Raw genomic sequence first — 18,294 nt, 5'->3', positions numbered from 1 at the left:
TCAACAGCAAGAAGGCTGGCAGCAGTTGGTCACACAGGTGGGCTGGAAGCAAGTGGTCCTGCAGCAGGTGGTCTCACAGCAGGCTGGGCGGCAGCAGGGCTGGCAGCAGCTGGATCCATAGCTCTGGTTTAGGCAACCAGGCAGGCAGACACATGTGGGGTGGTAGCAGGTTCTTCTGCAGTAGACAGGTGCACAGGAGCTGGTCTGGCCACAGCTGGACCCACAGCTGGTTTGGCCACAGCAGCTTGACCCACAGCAGGTGGGCTGGCAGCAGGGTGTGCTGCAGCAGGAAGGCTGGCAGCAGCTGGTCACACAGGTGGGCTGGCAGCAAGTGTTTTGACAGCAAGTTGGGCGGCAGCAAGGCTGGCAGCAGCTGGACACACAGCAGGTGGGCTGGCAGCAGGGTGTGCTGCTGCAGGTGGTCACACAGGTGGGCTTCCAGCAGGTGGTCCTGCAGCAGGTGGTCCTGCAGCACGTAGGCTGACAGCAAGGGGAGCAACAGTTGGTCATGGTGTCAGGGGTGGAAGGTGGGCTTCTGTTCAGAGGTGAATTTCCCAGAATCTGATGACCCCTTGCAATCGGGACCTTTTATACACCTGGCCTCCAAAGTTTCCACCAATCAGCAGGACTTTTCCTTGTTGCTATTTACATTGTTTTCCACAATCCTTTTGGGATTGTCAAAGGGGAAGTTCTTTCTTAAAAGTTATGAATCTGTTGAAAGTAAGGGTTTAATCTGTTTCTTAATTGTGAATTACTCATAGAAACTTCGTTTCAGATAGAAGGAAGCTCCTCTCATCATCAGCATCATTCCTGCTCTGACCATCATCTGGTCATGTGATAGGTCCTGGTGATATGGGAGACTCACGTACTTCTCTCTGCCCAGCCTCACGTTTGGCTGAATGTGGTCTGAGAAGTGCCTGTGGGGAGAAGTATGATGTTGATAAATTTATGGTGACAAAATGAATCCATTCCTGGGCCCAAGACTATTCACCCACCAAATTCTGATTGAAGACTAATAGGTATCTCTCTGTGCAACCCTGACCACCTGTGTCTTTCAGTTCTTTGAATGTCACTTGGGAAGAGAGTATCTGGCAGAGTGTGTTCCATGTGGCAGAGCAGATTGAGAGCAAGTGGATGCAGAGAATTCCACTGGGATTTAGAGAGCATAAAGCAATGTATGCCCTGGGGCGACCAGTCATTCTGACTTACCTGTGAGTGTGGTGATTACCAGGATGAGAATGTAGGACTTTCTATCACATAACTGGTTGAGATTCAGACCAACCAGCATGTGCTGTGGCTCTAGCCTTAAACCTAGTTACTAGCACAGTAAGCGTCATTTCTTCTCTCCATTTTTTAAAATGAAGAATTAGATGAGTTGAGATGATACCTGATTCATCATGGAGTTCTAATATGTTTAAACGATTTTCTAGGTATACCATTCATTTGAGAAAAATGCAAATTATTAATTTCCAACTTGATATAATATTATATTGTAAATACATCTATGTCCCCATTACCAGGTTAGGAAGTAGAAATTAATCCCATTCTCTCCCAATTATATCCTCTTACTCTTTCTCAAGGACAACTAATCACTCTATCAAGTTGTAATCCAGTAGGTAACTTTTGGCTTTTTAAAGTTTTCATGTGAATAAAAAGTATAGTATTTGCTTCTCTATTTGTTTGTCATAATCAAAAGGAATCAGTATCACCTAGTCATTTTGGACTCTTCCTGTCAGCAGAGCAGCAGACAGAGAAAGGAGTTACTATTTGGTGAGGGGTAATTATCCTTAAGCCATATAGTATAGCAGAATGTATTTATAGCTCAGGATACTTAGTAAGTATATTAACTTACTAGCACTGCCATGATAAATTACTGTAAACCAAGTGGCTTAAATTTATTTTTTCACAGTTCCAAAATTAAGGTGTTTGCAATGTTTTCATCTAAAGGCTGTGAGGGAAGTGTCTGTTCCACGTTTCTCTCCTTGACTTGTTGATGTCTATCATTTCCATGTGTGTTTGACATAATTTTTCTACTATATGCATACTGTCTCTGAATTTCCCCTTTCTATGCAGACATCAGTCATATTTAATCAGAGGACCAATTGTTTCCAATATGACTTTGTCTTAACATGTAACATTTCAAATGCTTTTACTTGTGTATGAATTTTGGTGGACACAAATTAACCCATAACACTGGCGAATCTCATAGTGTCCATGCCCAATGATAACCACAAATGAGCAATCCCAGCGGACAATGGTATAGTAACTAGAGGCTCAGACCCTTCAGGAAGGAAGTTCTGAGCTACTTCTTCATGTGGTTACCTAGACCAAGAAGTGCTGGCCAGGGATGAAAGGAGAATAGAACTGGTGGTAATTAATGGAGATTGTGAATCTCAGGTGCACTGTATTACAGCAGCAGTAAGTGTTGCTATTTCACTGGTATTCATTTTACATCTTACTTCCTCTCCTTTCTTTTCCTTTACTTCTTCTCTCTCCTTCCTTTCTCTCTCCCTCCCTCCCTTTTCTTTCTTTCTTTCTTTCTCTCTCTCCCTTCCTTCCTTCCTTCCTTCCTTCCTTTCTTTCTTTCTTTCTTTCTTTCTTTCTTTCTTTCTTTCTTTCTTTCTTTCTTTCTTTCTTTCTTTCTTTCTTTCTTTCTTTCTTCTCCTCCACTCATCTTCTGTCCCTTCTCTTACTCCTCTTTCTCACCTCCTCTTCTTCCTTCTTCTAGAGCTTGTGGCTGTCCATCACATTTAAGTAGCAAAGATTTGACTTGAGTGGAGCTAATTGTGGATCGTAGACAAGTTTTCATGACTGCATCCATATATATTAGATCGTAGTGTGCTTGGACTAATTTCCATCTGTTAGACTCTGCATCACTGTGCCTAAGGGCTCTTGCATTGCTGCTGTAAGAAGTCATGTCACCTGGGAAGGCAACACAGAGAAAAACACTCAACCAATGATTCTGGAGAGCTGATGTATAAAGACTAGCTTCCTCATTCCTGAAGTAGGATAATTCTAGCTGTGTGTTTTTCATCATTTCTGATAATTTTCCCTTTAGTTTAAGCTTTAGTTGGTGACTGTGATACTGACTTAATAGTGAACCCCTTTCTGTATCACTTCCCCAATCCCTACCAATGTGATCTGCACTTCCCAGTAAACTACTTTCACTGGAATCTTTTTTTCAGAGTCTCTTCTGGGAGAAACTAATCTATGACAATACACTAACTCTCTCAGCCTCGATTTTCTCATCTCTACAAAGGGAACGTTAATACCTATTTTGAAAGTTTGTTAAAGAATTAGTAATAGCCGGGTGCGGTGGCTCACGCCTGTAATCCAAGCACTTTGGGAGGCCTAGGTGGGCAGATCACAAGGTCAGGAGATCGAGATCATCCTGGCTAACATGGTGAAACCCCGTCTCTACTAAAAATACATAAAATTAGCTGGGCGTGGTGGCAGGTGCCTGTAGTCCCAGATCCTCAGGAGGCTGAGGCAGGAGAATGGCGTGAACCCTGGAGGCAGAGCTTGCAGTGAGCCGAGATCACACCACTGCACTCCAGCCTGGGCAACAGAGCAAGACTACATCCCGTTCCCCCCTCCAAAAAAAAAGAATTAATAATAATGTACACAAAGCCTTTAGCCAATACCCATCCTATGGTAGGCAGCCCAGAATTAGTGTTTTTGTTCAGAAAATTTCTAATTTTCATGTTGAAGAATATTTTTGTAATAATTAACTAAATCAACTAAATACTTTTTCTAGCTGTATTGAGGTATAATTAACAAATAAAAATTGTGTCTATTTCAGGTATGAAAGGTGAAGCTCTAATATATATATTCATTGGGAATAACATATGTATTAGCCCATGTAGTTACCATTTCCTTTTTATTTTTGTGGTGTGAACATTCAAGATCTAACTTCTTGGCAAATTTCAGGTATGTGATAAAGTGTTTATAACTATAGTGACATTACTGTACAGTAGACATGCTGAACTGATTCATCATTCATAACTGATGCTGGTCAAAGAGAATGTCCTAGTTTTCATCTCCTTTACTTCATCCCTGAACAATGATCACAGTAAGCGGCCGTTGTCTCTTAGCCAAGTCTTCAGAGCATCTAGATTCACAGTCTCAGAAGTTGGCATCTATCATGGAAATCTACTCTGTTAGCTCATTAGAGGTATTTCCACCACTCCCATGCTGGTAGGAGGTCCCAAGAAGGTGACCCAGGTCCCTAAACTTTTTATTTCTCTTAGAGCCAGTATCAATCAATCCTTCCATGAGTGAATGCTTAACTTGCATCAGTTCAGGACCAAAAGCACCAACCTCTGTCTATCATGACTTCTATGAATGCACAAGTTCTACTTTGCATTCTTACATTCTTCTGATTGCCCTGGAAACACAGTTTGTAGTTTCTTGTTTTTTTCTTTTCTTTTTTTCTTTTGAGACAGAATCTCGCTCTGTCAACCAGGCTGGAGTACAGTGGCACCATCTCGGCTCACTGCAAGCTCCGCCTCCCAGGTTCACACCATTCTCCTGCCTCAGCCTGCTGAGTAGTTGGGACTACAGGCTCCCACCACCACATCCCACTAATTTTTTGTTTTTTTAGTACAGACGGGGTTTCACCATGTTAGCCAGGATGATCTCGATCTCCTGACCTTGTGATCTGCCTGCCTTGGCCTCCCAAAGTGCTGGGAGTTTTCAGTTTCTTTAGATGCCTCATATTGGTCTTACAAAATGCAGAAGGTTATTTCATTCCCTTCCTTGGTTCAGAGATTATGGATTGTGTCAAGTCTTACATACCCATTGCATACTTTCTCAATTCCCAGCTTAATTCCTTACTTAATTTTCCTCATAACATTTCGATTAGGGGACAAATTGTTTTAATGTGGCATAAGGTATGGTCTGTATTTTACAAGGAATAACTTAGTTTCATTTACTTTGTCATTAGGTATTCAGGAGATGGAGGCCATATAAGAATTTTATTTACATGATACTGAGAATGAGTCATTTCAGACGAGACTCTCTCTCATGATGATATAATGAATTCTCAAGCATCTTTCCAATGCAGATGAATTGAATGATTGGCTAGTCAGAGGCTGAGATAAAAAGATCCCTGCATTCAAGGCAGCCATTAAATGCAGTCCCTGCTGCCATATTATGCAGCTGTTGCTCACTGAGGTGTGGGAAATTAATTTGGGAATTCTTTTGTGAACAAGAATATTATCTGCAAATATGAGAGATTATTCCTCTCACTGTTAAATAAACTCAAGTGCATGTCTTGCTATTGCTGACTTCCAATGTCATTCCACTATATTGAGAATTAAATGTAAGTGTCCTTGGCCAGAAAGAGAGGACCTCAGCTTGGATCAGAATCTGTCCCTTATTAGCTACATAACATCGCATATTAAATTTTTTTCAGGTGAAAAATGAAGGCAATAATAGATGACCATCTGTTTTGAGAATCAAATTGGATAATACCTGTGGTATGTGATACGTATGTAAATCCCATATCAGGAATGCTTTCAAATAAAACAAAACACCATATGAGATGAAGATGGTTCAGAGTTTATTCAGAAACATAGAGTTAAGAATCTCTGCTACCAGGAACACAACCCAAAGTTATCATGAAAAGAAGAAAGAAGGATAGAAGAACCATGAAGAGGATATTGAAAACAAATATATGATTGCAAAGATTATTGCTCAGTTGCAGAAGCCTAAATTCCTTAGAAGCAGAGAATGAAGCTCATGACTTTAGAGTCACAGCTGAGACCATGACTCCAAATTGAGAGCACACGAAGCTGGCACATGATCCACAAGGGGTAAGAAAAAAGAGAAACAGGATGAAGTATTCTGACATCCGTCTAGCAGATTCCCAAGATTTTAAACATACAGAGAATTCATAAAAATTTGGGTGAGAGCACGGTGGCTGTCAGCAGCAAAGTAAATTAGTCCCCCAAAAGATCAGTCAGTGGAGCAGAAAGTTGTTGTGTGAGGACGGTGGTTGTCTTGGGACTTGATCAGCAGCAAGAAGGCTGGCAGCAGCTGGACACACAGGTGGGCTGGAAGCAAGTGGTCCTGCAGCAGGTGGTCTCACAGCAGGCTGGGCGGCAGCAGGGCTGGCAGCAGCTGGATCCACAGCTCTGGTTTAGGCAACCAGGCAGGCAGACACTTGTGGGGTGGTAGCAGGTTCTTCTGCAGTAGACAGGTGCACAGGAGCTGGTCTGGCCACAGCTGGACCCACAGCTGGTTTGGCCACAGCAGCTGGACCCACAGCAGGTGGGCTGGCAGCAGGGTGTGCTGCAGCAGGAAGGCTGGCAGCAGCTGGTCACACAGGTGGGCTGGCAGCAGGTGGTTCTACAGCAGGTGTTTTGACAGCAAGTTGGGCGGCAGCAAGGCTGGCAACAGCTGGACACACAGCAGGAGGGCTGGCAGCAGCTGGTCACACAGGTGGGCTGGCAGCAGCTGGTCACACAGGTGGGCTGGCAGCAGGTGGTTCTACAGCAGGTGTTTTGACAGCAAGTTGGGCGGCAGCAAGGCTGGCAGCAGCTGGTCACACAGGTGGGCTGGCAGCAGGTGGTTCTACAGCAGGTGTTTTGACAGCAAGTTGGGCGGCAGCAAGGCTGGCAGCAGCTGGACACACAGCAGGTGGGCTGGCAGCAGGGTGTGCTGCTGCAGGTGGTCACACAGGTGGGCTTCCAGCAGGTGGTCCTGCAGCAGGTGGTCCTGCAGCACGTAGGCTGACAGCAAGGGGAGCAACAGTGGGTCATGGTGTCAGGGGTGGAAGGTGGGCTTCTATTCAGAGGTGAGTTTCCCAGAATGTGATGACCCCTTGCAATCTGGACCTTTTATACACCTGGCCTCCAAAGTTTCCACCAATCAGCAGGACTTTTCCTTGTTGCTGTTTACATTGTTTTTCATACTCCCTTTGCGATCGTCAAAGGGGAAGTTGTTTCTGAAATCTTATGAATCTGTTGAAAGTAAGTGTTTAATCTGTTTGTTAATTGAGAATTACTCATAAAAACTTCGTTTCAGATAAAAGGAAGTCAGTCTCATTATCAGCATCATTCCTGCTCTGACCATCATCCGGTCATGTGATAGTTCCTGGTGATGTGGGAGGCAGATAGTTCTCTCTGCCCCGCCTCATGGTTGGCTGTATGTAGACTGGGAAATGTCTGTGGGCAGTCGCGTGATGCTGATATATTCACAGTGATGCATTGAATCCATGCCCGGCCCCAACCCTGTTCACCCACAAAAGTCTAATTCAAGAGTAACAAGCATCTTTCTCGCTACAACCTACTCCCTCTGTGTCTTCCAGTTCTCTTAAACTCACTAGGGAAAGGGTGTTTGGCACAATGTGTTGCAAAATGCAGAGCTACACCAAAGCAGGTGGGTAGAAAAAAGAGTCCACTGGGATTCAGAAAGCACCAAATGGTTTCCGTGATGGTGTGGCCATTTATCCCGATTTGCCTGTGACTGAGAGGTTTACCAGCATGAGAATGTGGGACTCTGTGCGACATAAGTGCTCTAGATTCGGGCAAATCAAGCTGAGTTCTGGTCCTAGCTTTTTGATTCTAATACTTTTTGTATTTTGTGTTTTTTTTTTTTTTTTTTTTTTTGGTGTGACAGAAAATTGTACATGTGCAGTCATGACTCATAAAAAATAGTAATAGTTTTCTCCACTTTATAAGAGTATTTTCAACCTTGCTTTCTTTTTTTTTTTTTTGCCCTTGTCCAGGCATAGACCCTCCAGGACAATGTCTAATAGAATGTTGTAGTGTGTGTCTTTTTATATTCTTCGGATAGAAAGGAGAACTCTCAGCATTTCACAATTAATTACGATGCTTTCTGTCTTTTTTGTAGATTCATTTCATCATAGCAACAGGGCTTGTTCTAGTCCTTATTTTCTGAGAGATAGAAAACTGAAAATGTATTGAAATTTACAAAATCCTTTTTCTTTATAAGCTGAAATAATGTAATGATTATTCTACCTTTTCCAGTAAATGTTATTTTATTTTATGTTTTTTGAGACAGAGTCTTGTTTTGTCACCCAGGCTGGAGTGCAGTGGTGCAATCTCTGCTCACTGCAATCTCCACCTGCTGGGTTCAAGAGATTCTCTTGCCTCAGCCTCCCAAGTAGCTGAGACTATGAGTGCACACCACCATGCCTGGTTAATTTTTGTATTTTTAATAGAGACAGGATTTCACCACGTTGGCCAGCTGATTGCCAACTCCTGATCTCAAGTGATCCACCTGCCTCGGCCTCCCAAAGTGTGTTATTTAAAAAGTTGATTAATGTCTAAATGTTAGCCCAGTCTTGTATTTTTTAAAACAATTCATGTGGTTATGATCATATGCATATGCTACTGGATTTTGCTTATTTATATTTTGTTTGGGATACTTACGATCATTGCATTCCAAAAATATATTCTCCCATTCTTACTCTATTTCCTCTACCTTCTCTAAAGAAATTCTGAATACAACAAAATTCCTACCCTTCTGTGCCAAATTTGACCTTGATGTGACCCCCTGTATTGGTTTTTCTGAAGGCAATTTCATGTCCCATGAGATACTCTAGCAGTTCTGTTGCAGAGTGTGGGCTGGGGGTCAACAGTTCTCTTCAGCAGGAGGACTAGACTATCCCATGGGTCCCTTTCTGACACACACATCCCATGGGGGGAACTCCCAGGAGATACTTGTAGCCCAATTGTTGTCTTTCTTATCTTCTTTGACAGAAACAATGAAGTCTAGCCCAATTATCTGAAATCTATGCTTAGTCATTTCTGCAACAATACTGTATTAATCTAGAGAACGTGAGTAAGGAGTTGTCTTTAATCTGCAACTCAAATTATAGGAGGAGGAAATTACATCAGGATATGTAGGTATCAGTTAAATTCATTGAGGAGAACCTGGGGGAAAATGTGATTGGTGGATCTATCTATCTATCTCTACACTAGTCAGAACATATTTCCAAAATCTATAAAACACTATATAACACTGTGAACATATATCCAAAATCTATAAAACACTATGTAACACTGTGAACATATATTCAAAATCTATAAACATACAAAACATGAGAGCCCATGCAGCTCTCTAACAACAGGGCTATTGCACTGAGTTTTACATGTAGAGTTTTGAAGATAGTGGAAAGGAAACACTGAGTTTCCTGAGAATATAAGGAGATGTGTGTGATAGAATATCATAATCGGTTCTTAAATATTATGGCAGAAATGAATGAAGTGAAAGTTTACATTAACATGTAAGAAGTATCACTATTTAGGCCCTACAGAGAGATGGCTTTGGACAGAAAAATAAGAGAAATTAGATTGCCCTTGGAACTTCAAAGTTACACAAAAAGAAAAAGAGCAAAGTTATGCAAAGCCATCTTAAAAAGAATGAATGGCTTTGAGGCTAGCCAAATTTATACTAGTCTGATAAGGATTTGAAAAATGAATATTTCTTAAATGGGAATGGGGTATTCAAATTCTTCTCTCTGGGTATATATGTGGGAGTGAAATTGCCATGTCATAGGAAACACGTATAATCAGCATTAGTAGAAAGAAAAAAGCAGTGTTTCAACATTTTACAACTGGTAGTGACTCCTGCTTGACCCTAATATTGTGAACCTTCTGAATTGTACTGGTATGTATTTGTGTTTTAGATTTGCATTTATTTGATGACTAATGTCTATTAGGCATTGGTTGTTGCTCTTTCTTTTTTCATAAGATGCCTGTTCAAGTCTTCTACCCATACTTCTTCATGGTTGTCAGTTTCTTAGTGTTTTGTAGATTTTGGATATATGTCCTGACTAGTGGATAGATAGATAGATAGATAGATAGATAGATAGATAAAATGGAGATCATTGTCTATAAACTTATATATATATAAACATATATATGTATCAGGAGTTTATCATTTATTGAATGGATATGTTATAAATTTTTATCACATGCTGTGTTGTATCTTTCCTTTTTGCTCTCTTTTTTTGGTTAAATTTTGTTTTTAATTTTTACCAAAACGTGAATCTTGTTATGTGTCATTTAACAATGGGGATATGTTCTGAGAAATGAACCATTAGGTAATTTTGTCATTGTGCAAACATTGTAGCATGTACTTAAACCTAGATCATATAGCTTACTACACATCTAGGCTATTTGATATGGCCTATTGTTTAAAAATTATACTTTAAGTTCTGGGGTACATGCGCAGAACGTGCAAATTTGTTACATAGGTATACATGTGCCATGGTGGTTTGCTGCACCCATCAACCTGTCATCTACATTAGGTATTTCTCCTAATACTATCCCTCCCCTAGCCCCTCACCCTCTCACAGGCCCCGGTGTGTGATGTTCCCCTCCCGGTGTCCATGTGTGCTCATTGTTTAACTCCCTCTTACGAGTGAGAATATGTGGTGTTTGGTTTTCTGTTCCTGTGTGAGTTTGCTGAGAATGATGATTTCCAGCGTCATCCATGTCCCCGCAAAGGACATGAACTCATCCTTTTTATGGCTATGTAGTATTCCATGGTGTGTATGTGTCACATTTTCTTTATCCAGTCTATCATTGATGGGTATTTGTGTTGGTTCCAAGTCTTTACTATTGTGAACACTGCTGCAATAAACATATGTGTGCATGTGCCTTTATAGTAGAATGATTTATAATCGTTTGGGTATACGCTCAGTAATAGGATTGCTGGGGCAAATGGTATTTCTGGTTCTAGATCTTTCAGGAATTGCCACACTATCTTCCACAATGGTTGAACTAATTTACACTCCCACCAACAGTGTAAAAGTGTTCCTATTTCTCCACATCCTCTCCAGCATCTGTTGTTTCTTGACTTTTTAATGATTGCCATTCTAACTGGCGTGAGATGGTATCTCATTGTGGTTTTGATTTACATTTCTCTAATGACTAGTGATGATGAGCTTTCTTTCATATATTTGTTAGCTAAATGTCTTCTTTTGAGAAGTGTCTCTTCACGTCCTTCACCCACTTTTTGATAGGGATTTTGCCCATGCCTATGTCCTGAATGGTATTGCCTACGTTTTCTTCTAGGGTTTTTATGGTTTTAGGTCTTATGTTTAAGTCTTTAACCCATCTTGAGTTAATTTTTGTATAAAGTGTAAGGAAGGGGTCCACTTTCAGTTTTCTGCATATGGCTAGCCAGTTTCCCCAACATCATTTATTAAATAGGGAAGCCTTTCCCCATTGCTTGTTTTTGTGAGGTTTGTCAAAGATCAGATGGTTGTAGATGTGTGGTGTTATTTCTGAGGTTTCTATTCTGTTCCATTGGTCTATATATCTGTTTTGGTACCAGTACCATGCGTTTTGGCTACTGTAGCCTTGTAGTATAGTTTGAAGACAGGTAGCATGATGCCTCCAGCTTTGTTCTTTTTGCTGAGGATTGTCTTGGCTATACGGGCTCTTTTTTGGTTCCATATGAACTTTAAAGTAGTTTTTTTTCTAATTCTGTGAGTAAAGTCAATGGTAGCTTGATGGGGATAGCATTGAATGTAGAAATTACTTTGGGCAGTATGGTCATTTTCATGATATTGATTCTTCCTATCCATGAGTATGGAATGTTTTTCCATTTGTTTGTGTCCTCTTTTATTTCCTTGAGCAGTGGTTTGTAGTTCTCCTTGAAGAGGTCCTTCATATCCCTTGTAAGTTGTATTCCTAAGCATTTCATTCTCTTTGCAGCAATTGTGAATGGGAGTTCACTTATGATTTGACTCTCTGCTTGTCTATTATTGGTGTATAGGAATGTTTGTGGTTTTTGCACATTGATTGTGTATCCTGAGACTTTGCTGAAGTTACTTATCAGCTTAGGGAGTTTTTAGGCTGAGATGATGGGGTTTTCTAAATATAGAATCATGTCATCTGCAAACAAAGACAATTTGACTTCCTCTCTTCCTATCTGAATACACTTTATTTCTTTCTCTTGCCTGATTACCCTGGCCAGAACTTCCAATACTATGTTGAATAGGAGTGGTGAGAGAGGGCATCCCTGTCTTGTGCCGGTTTTCAAAGGGAATGTCTCCAGCTTTTGCCCATTTAGTATTATATTGTCTGTGGGTCTGTCATAAATAGCTCTTATTATTTTGAGATACGTTCCATCAATACCTAGTTTATTGAGAGTTTTTTAGTATGAAGGGCTGTTGAAGTTTATTGCAGGCCTTTTCTGCATCTATTGAGATAATCATGTGGTTTTTGTCATTGGTTCTTTTAATGTGATGGGTTACATTTATTGACTTGCGTACATTGAACCAGCCTTGCGTCGGAGGGATGAAGCCGAGTTGATTGTGGTGGATAAGCTTTGTAATGTGGTGCTGGATTTGGTTTGCCAGTATTTTAGAGAGGATTTTCGCATCAATGTTCATCAGGGATATTGGCTTGAAGTTTTCTTTTTCTGTTGTGTTTTTGCACTGTTTTAGTATCAGGATGATGCTGGCCTCATAAAATGAGTTAGGGAGGAGACTCTCTTTGTCTATTGTTTGGAATAATTTTAGAAGGAATGGTACCAGCTCCTCTTTGTACCTCTGATAGAATTCATCTATGAATCTGTCTGGTCTTGGGCTTTTTATTTTATTTTATTTTATTTTATTTTGGTTGGTAGGCTATTAATTACTGCCTCAATTTCAGAACTTGTTATTGGTGTATTCAGGGATTCGAATTCTTCCTGGTTTAGTCTTGGGAGGGTGTATGTATCCAGGAATTAATCCATTTCTTCTAGATTTTCTAGTTTATTTGCGTAGAGGTGTTTATAGTATTCTCTGATGGTAGTTTGTATTTCCATGGAATCAGTGGTGATCTCCCCTTTATCATTTTTTATTGTGTCTCTTTGATTCTTCTTTCTTTTCTTCTTTATTAGTCTGGCTAGCAGTCTATTTTGTAAATCTTTTCAAGAAACCAGCTCCTGGATTCACTGATTTTTTGAAGGATTTTTTGTGTCTCTATCTCCTTCAGTTCTGCTCTGATCTCAGTTATTTCTTGCCTCCTGCTAGCTACTGAATTTGTTTGCTGTTGCTTCTCTAGTTCTTTTAATTGTGATGTTAGGGTGTCGATTTTAGATCTTTCCCACTTTCTCATGTGGGCATTTAGTGCTATAAATTTCTCTCTAAACACTGCTTTAGCTGTGTTCCAGAGATTCTGGTACATTGTGTCTCTGTTCTCATTGGTTTCAAAGAACTTATTTATTTCTACCTTAATTTCATTATTTACCCAGTAGTCATTCAGGAGCAGGTTGTTCAGTTTCCATGTAGTTGTGTGGCTTTGAGTGAATTTCTTTTTCTCTTTTGATATGGAGTCTCACTCTGTCACCCACGCTGTAGTGCAGTGGCGTGATCTTGGCTCACTGCAACCTCTGCCTCCCGGGTTCAAGCAATTCTCCTGCCTCAGCTTCCTGAGTAGTTGGAGTTACAGGCGCGTGCCACCATGCCTGTCTAATTTTTTTGTATTTTTCGTAGAGACAGGGTTTCACCATGTTAGCCAGAATGGTCTCGATCTCCTGACCTTGTGATATGCCCACCTTGGCCTTCCAAAGTGCTGGGATTAGAGGCGTGAGCCACTGTGCCCGACCTTGAGTGAGTTTCTTAATCCTGAGTTCTAATTTGATTGCACTGTGATCTGAGAGACTGTTTTACTTCCAATTATGTGGTCAAACTTAGAGTGTTATGTTGTACTGAGAAGAATGTATATCTGTTGATTTGGAGTGGAGAGTTCTGTAGATGTCTGTTAGGTCCACTTGGTCCAGAGCTGATTTCAAGTCCTGAATATCCTTGTTAATTTTCTGTCTCATTGTTCTGTCTAATATTGACAGTTGAGTGTTAACGTCTCCTACTTTTTTTTTTTTTTTTAGATGGAGTCTTCTGTCGCCCAGGCTATAGTGCAGTGGTGCAATGTTGGTTCACTGCAACCTCCACCTCCTGGGCTCAAGCAATTCTCCTGCCTCAGCCTCCTGAGTAGCTGGGATTACAGGCACGAGCCACCATGCCTGCTATTTTTTTTTTTTTTTTTTTTTGTATTTTTAGTAGAGACTGGGTTTCACTGTGTTAGCCAGGATGGTCTCGATCTCCTGACCTTGTGATCTGCCCGCCTCGGCCTCCCAAAGTGCTGGGATTACAGGCGTGAGCCACTGCACCCGGACTTTTTTTTTTTTTTTTTTTCTGTCACCCAGGCTGGAGTGCACTGGCACGATCCTGGCTTACTGCAACTTCCGCCTCCTGAGTTCATGCCATTCTCCTGCCTCAGCCTCTCCAGTAGCTGGGATTACAGGTGCGCACCACCATGCCAAGCTCGTTTTTGTATTTTTTGTAGAGACAGGGCTTCAGCATGTTGACCAGGCTGGTCTTGAACTCTTGATCTCATGATCCACCCACCTTGGCCTCTCAAAGTGCTGGGATTACAGGTGTGAGCCACCTTGCCCAGCCAGTCTCCCACTATTATTGTGTGAGAGTCTAAGTCTTTTTGTAGGTCTCTAAGAACTTACTTTATGAACCTGGGTGCTCCTGTATTAGGTGCATATGTACTTAGGATAGGTAGCTCTTCTTGTTGCATTAATCCCTTTACCATTATGTAATGACTTTCTTTGTCTTGTTTGATCTTTGTTGGTTTAAAGTCTGTTATATCAGAGACTAGGATTGCAATACCTGCTTTTTTTGTTGTTGTTTTCCATTTGCTTGGTAAATCTTCCTCCATCACTTTATTTTGAGCCTATGTGTGTCTTTGCACATGAGATGGGTCTGCTGAATATAGTACACTGTATCCTTTATCCAATTTGCCAGTCTGTGTCTTTTAATTGGGGCATTTAGCCCATTTACATTTAAGCTTAACAATGTATATGTGAATTTGATCCTGTCTTTATGATGCTAATAGGTTATTTTGCCCATTAGTTGATGCAGTTTCTCCATAGTGTTGATGGCCTTTAAAATATGGCATGTTTTTGCAGTCACTGGTACCAGTTTTTCCTTTCCACATTTAGTGCTTCCTTCAGGAACTCTTGTAAGGCAGGACTGGTGGTGACAAAATCCTTCATCATTTGCTTGTCTGTAAAGGATTTTATTTCTCCTTTATTTATGAAGCTTAGATTGGCTGGATATGAGATTCTGGGTTGAAACTTCTTTTATTTAAGAATGTTGAATATTGACCCCTACTCTCTTCTGGCTTGTGGTATCTGCAGAGAGATCCACTGTTAATCTGATGGGCTTCCCTTTGTGGGTAACCCAACCTTTCTCTTTGGCTGCCCTTAACATTTTTTTCCTTCATTTCAACCTTAGTGAATCTGACAATTATGTGTCTTGGGGTTGCTCTTCTCGAGGAGTATCTTTATGGTGTTCTCTGTATTTCCTGAATTTGAATGTTGGCCTGTTTTACTAGGTTTGGGAAGTTCTCTGGAAAATATCCTGAAGTGTGTTTTCTAACTTGGTTCCATTCTCCCCATCACTTTCGGGTACACCAATCAAACATAGGTTTGGTCTTTTCACATAGTCCTATATTTCTTGGAGGCTTTGTTCATTCCTTTTTATTCTTTTTTCTCTAATCTTGCCTTCACGCTTTATTTCATTAAGTTGATCTTGAATCTCTGATATCCTTTCTTCTGCTTGATCCATTTGGCCATTGATACTTGTGTATGCTTCACAAAATTCTCGTGCTATGTTTTTCAGCTCCATCAGGTCATTTATGTTCTCTTCTAAACTGATTATTCTAGTTGGCAGTTCCTGTAACCTTTTATAAAGGTTCTTAGCTTCCTTGAATTGGGTTTGAACATGTACCTTTAGCTCGGAGGAGTTTGTTATTACCCACCTTCTGAAACCTACTTCTGTCAATTCATCAAACTCATTCTCTGTACAGATTTGTTCCCTTGCTGGCGAGGAGTTGTGATCCTTTGGAGGAGAAGAGGCATTCTGGTTTTTGGAATTTTCAGCCTTTTTTGTGCTGATTTTTCCTCATCTTCATGGATTTATCCACCTTTGGTCTTTGATATTGGTAACCTTCCAATGGGTTTTTGTGTGGGCATCTTTTTTGTTGATGTTGATGCTGTTGCTTTTTGTTTGCTAGTTTTCCTTCTAACAGTCAAGCTCCTCCTCTGCACGTCTGCTGGAGTTTGCTGGAACTCCACTCCAGACCCTGTGTGCCTGGGTATTGCTGCCTGCTCTTTCCTCTGGAAGCTTCGTACCAGAGGAGCACCTGCCAGATGCCAGCCAGAGCTCTCCTGGATGAGGTGTCTGTTGACTCCTACTGGGAGGTGTCTCTCCGTCAGGAGGCATGTCTCTCCCTGAGGAGGCAGTCTGTCCCTTAGCAGAGCCTGAGCACTGTGCTGGAAGAGCAGTGGATCTCTTCAGAGCTGGCAGGCAGGAACGTTTAAGTCTGCTGAAGCTGCGCCCACAGCTGCCCCTTCCGCCAGGTGCTCTGTCCCAGGGAGATGGGAGTTTTATCTATAAGCCCCTGATTGAGGCTGCTGCCTTTCTTTCAGAGAATCCTTGCCCAGAGAGGAGGAATCTAGAGAGGCAGTCTGGCCACAGTGTCTTCGCCGTGCTGAGGTGGGTTCTGCACCCAGTTCGAACTTCCCAGCAGCTTTGTTTACACTGAGAGGGGAAAACCACCCACTCAAGTTTCAGTAATGGCAGACATCCCTCCCTGCACCAGGCTCTAGTGTCCCAGGTTGGCTTCAGACTGCTGTGCTGGCAGCCAAGCCAGTGGATCTTAGCTTGGTGGGTGCCTTGGTGGTGGGATCCACTGAGCAAGACCATTTGGCTCCCTGGCCTCAGCCCCCTTTCCGGGGAGTGAATGGTTCTGTCTCACTGGCGTTCCAGCCACCACTAGGGTATGAAAAAAGACAAAGAAAAACAAAAACCAAAAACCAAAAAACCGAAACAAAACAAAACAAAAACCTCCTGCAGCTAGCTCAGTGTTTGCCCAAACAGCTGCCCAGTTTTGTGCTTGAAGCCCAGGGCCCTGGTGGTGTAGGCACCTGAGGGAATCTCCTGGTCTATGAGTTGTGAAGACCATAGGAAAAGTATCTGGGCCCAATAGCACCATCCCCAGAAATACCATTTGATCCAGCAATCCCATTACTGAGTATATACCCAAAGGAATAGAAATCATTCTATTACAAAGATACATGCATGTGTATGTTCACTGCAGCACTATTCACAATAGCAAAGACATGGAACCAACCCAAATGCCCATCAAGAGTAGACTGGATGAAGAAAATGTGATACATATACACCATGGAATACTTTGCAGCCATAAAAAGGAACTAGATCATGTCCTTTGTAGGAACATGGATGGAGCTAGAAGCCGTTATTCTCAGCAAACTAACACAGGAACAGAAAACCAAAACGACATGTTCTCATTTACAAGTGGGAGCTGAATGACAGGAACACATGCACACATGGTGGAGCAGGAGAACAACACGTACTGGGGCCTGTCACAGGCAATGGGAGGGAGAGCATCAGGAAGAACAGTTAATGGGTCCTGGGCTTAAAACCTGGGTGATAGGTTGATCTGTGCAGCAAACCACCATGGCACTCATTTACCTATGTAACAAACCTGCACATCCTGCACATGTATCCCAGAACTTAAAATAAAAGTTGATAAAATAAAAAATAAATAATTTTAAAAATTTAAAAAATGTCTGGAGATGGATGATAGTTGCCTAACAACATGAATGTATTTACTGCCACTAAACTGTGTATGTAAAAATGATTGTAACTGTGGCTGGGCACGGTGGCTCATACCTGTAATCCTAGTACTTTGGGATGCCAAGGCAGGTGGATTATGAGGTCAGGCGTTTGAGACCAGCCTGGCCAACATAGTGAAATCCCATCTCCACTAAATATACAAAAAATTAGCTGGGCATGGTGGTATACGCCTGTCCCAGCTACTCGGGAGGCTGAGGTAGGAGAATTGCTTGAACCTGGAAGGCGGAGGTTGCAGTGAGCCGAGAACGTGCCACTACACTCCAGCCTTGGCGACAGAGCAAGACTCCATCTAAAAAAAAAAAAAAAGATTATAATTGTAAATTTTATGTGTATTTTACTGCAGTAAAAAACAGTAAGCCACGAATAAAAAGTTTTGACGTGGGAACAAATTATCTCTCAAAGTTTGGGTGCAAATGAAGTGTGGCCTAAGTTTTATGGGGAGTGACTTAATCTCCTATTACCATTTATTTAGGTGACCAGAAGAAGGAGGACATACAGAACGCCAATTCCATGACTTCAACAAACAAGTATTTCTAGATGAGCCTCTCACACCAAAGTCCCAGGACAGAGGCAGGAACACAATGGGTGCTCAAAAA

The 18,294-nt window shown here is 41.6% G+C and overlaps 2 protein-coding genes across 4 annotated transcripts; both read right to left on the bottom strand.

The window, feature by feature from the left end:
- Positions 1-510, bottom strand: LOC114673152 (keratin-associated protein 9-2-like). Its single transcript, XM_028836476.2, has one exon. It carries the CDS (start codon positions 508-510, stop codon positions 1-3), a length of 510 nt encoding a protein of 169 aa, XP_028692309.2.
- A 5,504-nt stretch (positions 511-6,014) lies between these two features.
- LOC702672 (keratin-associated protein 9-2) lies at positions 6,015-6,764 on the bottom strand. 3 transcript variants are annotated; one of them, XM_077973530.1, is made up of 2 exons: positions 6,589-6,764; positions 6,015-6,348 (listed from the first exon to the last, which is right to left on the bottom strand). In XM_077973530.1, the coding sequence occupies exons 1-2, from the start codon at positions 6,762-6,764 to the stop codon at positions 6,015-6,017; spliced, it is 510 nt and encodes a 169-aa protein (XP_077829656.1). The 3 variants fall into 3 exon arrangements, with proteins under 3 accessions (XP_077829656.1, XP_077829655.1, XP_014975118.3); XM_077973529.1 differs by having other exon boundaries at positions 6,015-6,422; positions 6,636-6,764; XM_015119632.3 differs by having other exon boundaries at positions 6,015-6,764.
- Between the last annotated feature and the right edge of the window lie 11,530 nt (positions 6,765-18,294).

This window comes from Macaca mulatta, chromosome 16 (assembly GCF_049350105.2).
Source record: "Macaca mulatta isolate MMU2019108-1 chromosome 16, T2T-MMU8v2.0, whole genome shotgun sequence".
NCBI classification, from domain to species: domain Eukaryota; kingdom Metazoa; phylum Chordata; class Mammalia; order Primates; family Cercopithecidae; genus Macaca; species Macaca mulatta.
This window is presented reverse-complemented; position numbering and strand designations above follow the sequence as displayed.

What these genes read in the sequence shown, in the direction of transcription:
- LOC114673152 (XM_028836476.2), bottom strand. Translation starts at nt 510, where the DNA reads ATGACCAACTGTTGCTCCCCTTGCTGTCAGCCTACGTGCTGCAGGACC.
- LOC702672 (XM_015119632.3), bottom strand. Translation starts at nt 6,764, where the DNA reads ATGACCCACTGTTGCTCCCCTTGCTGTCAGCCTACGTGCTGCAGGACC.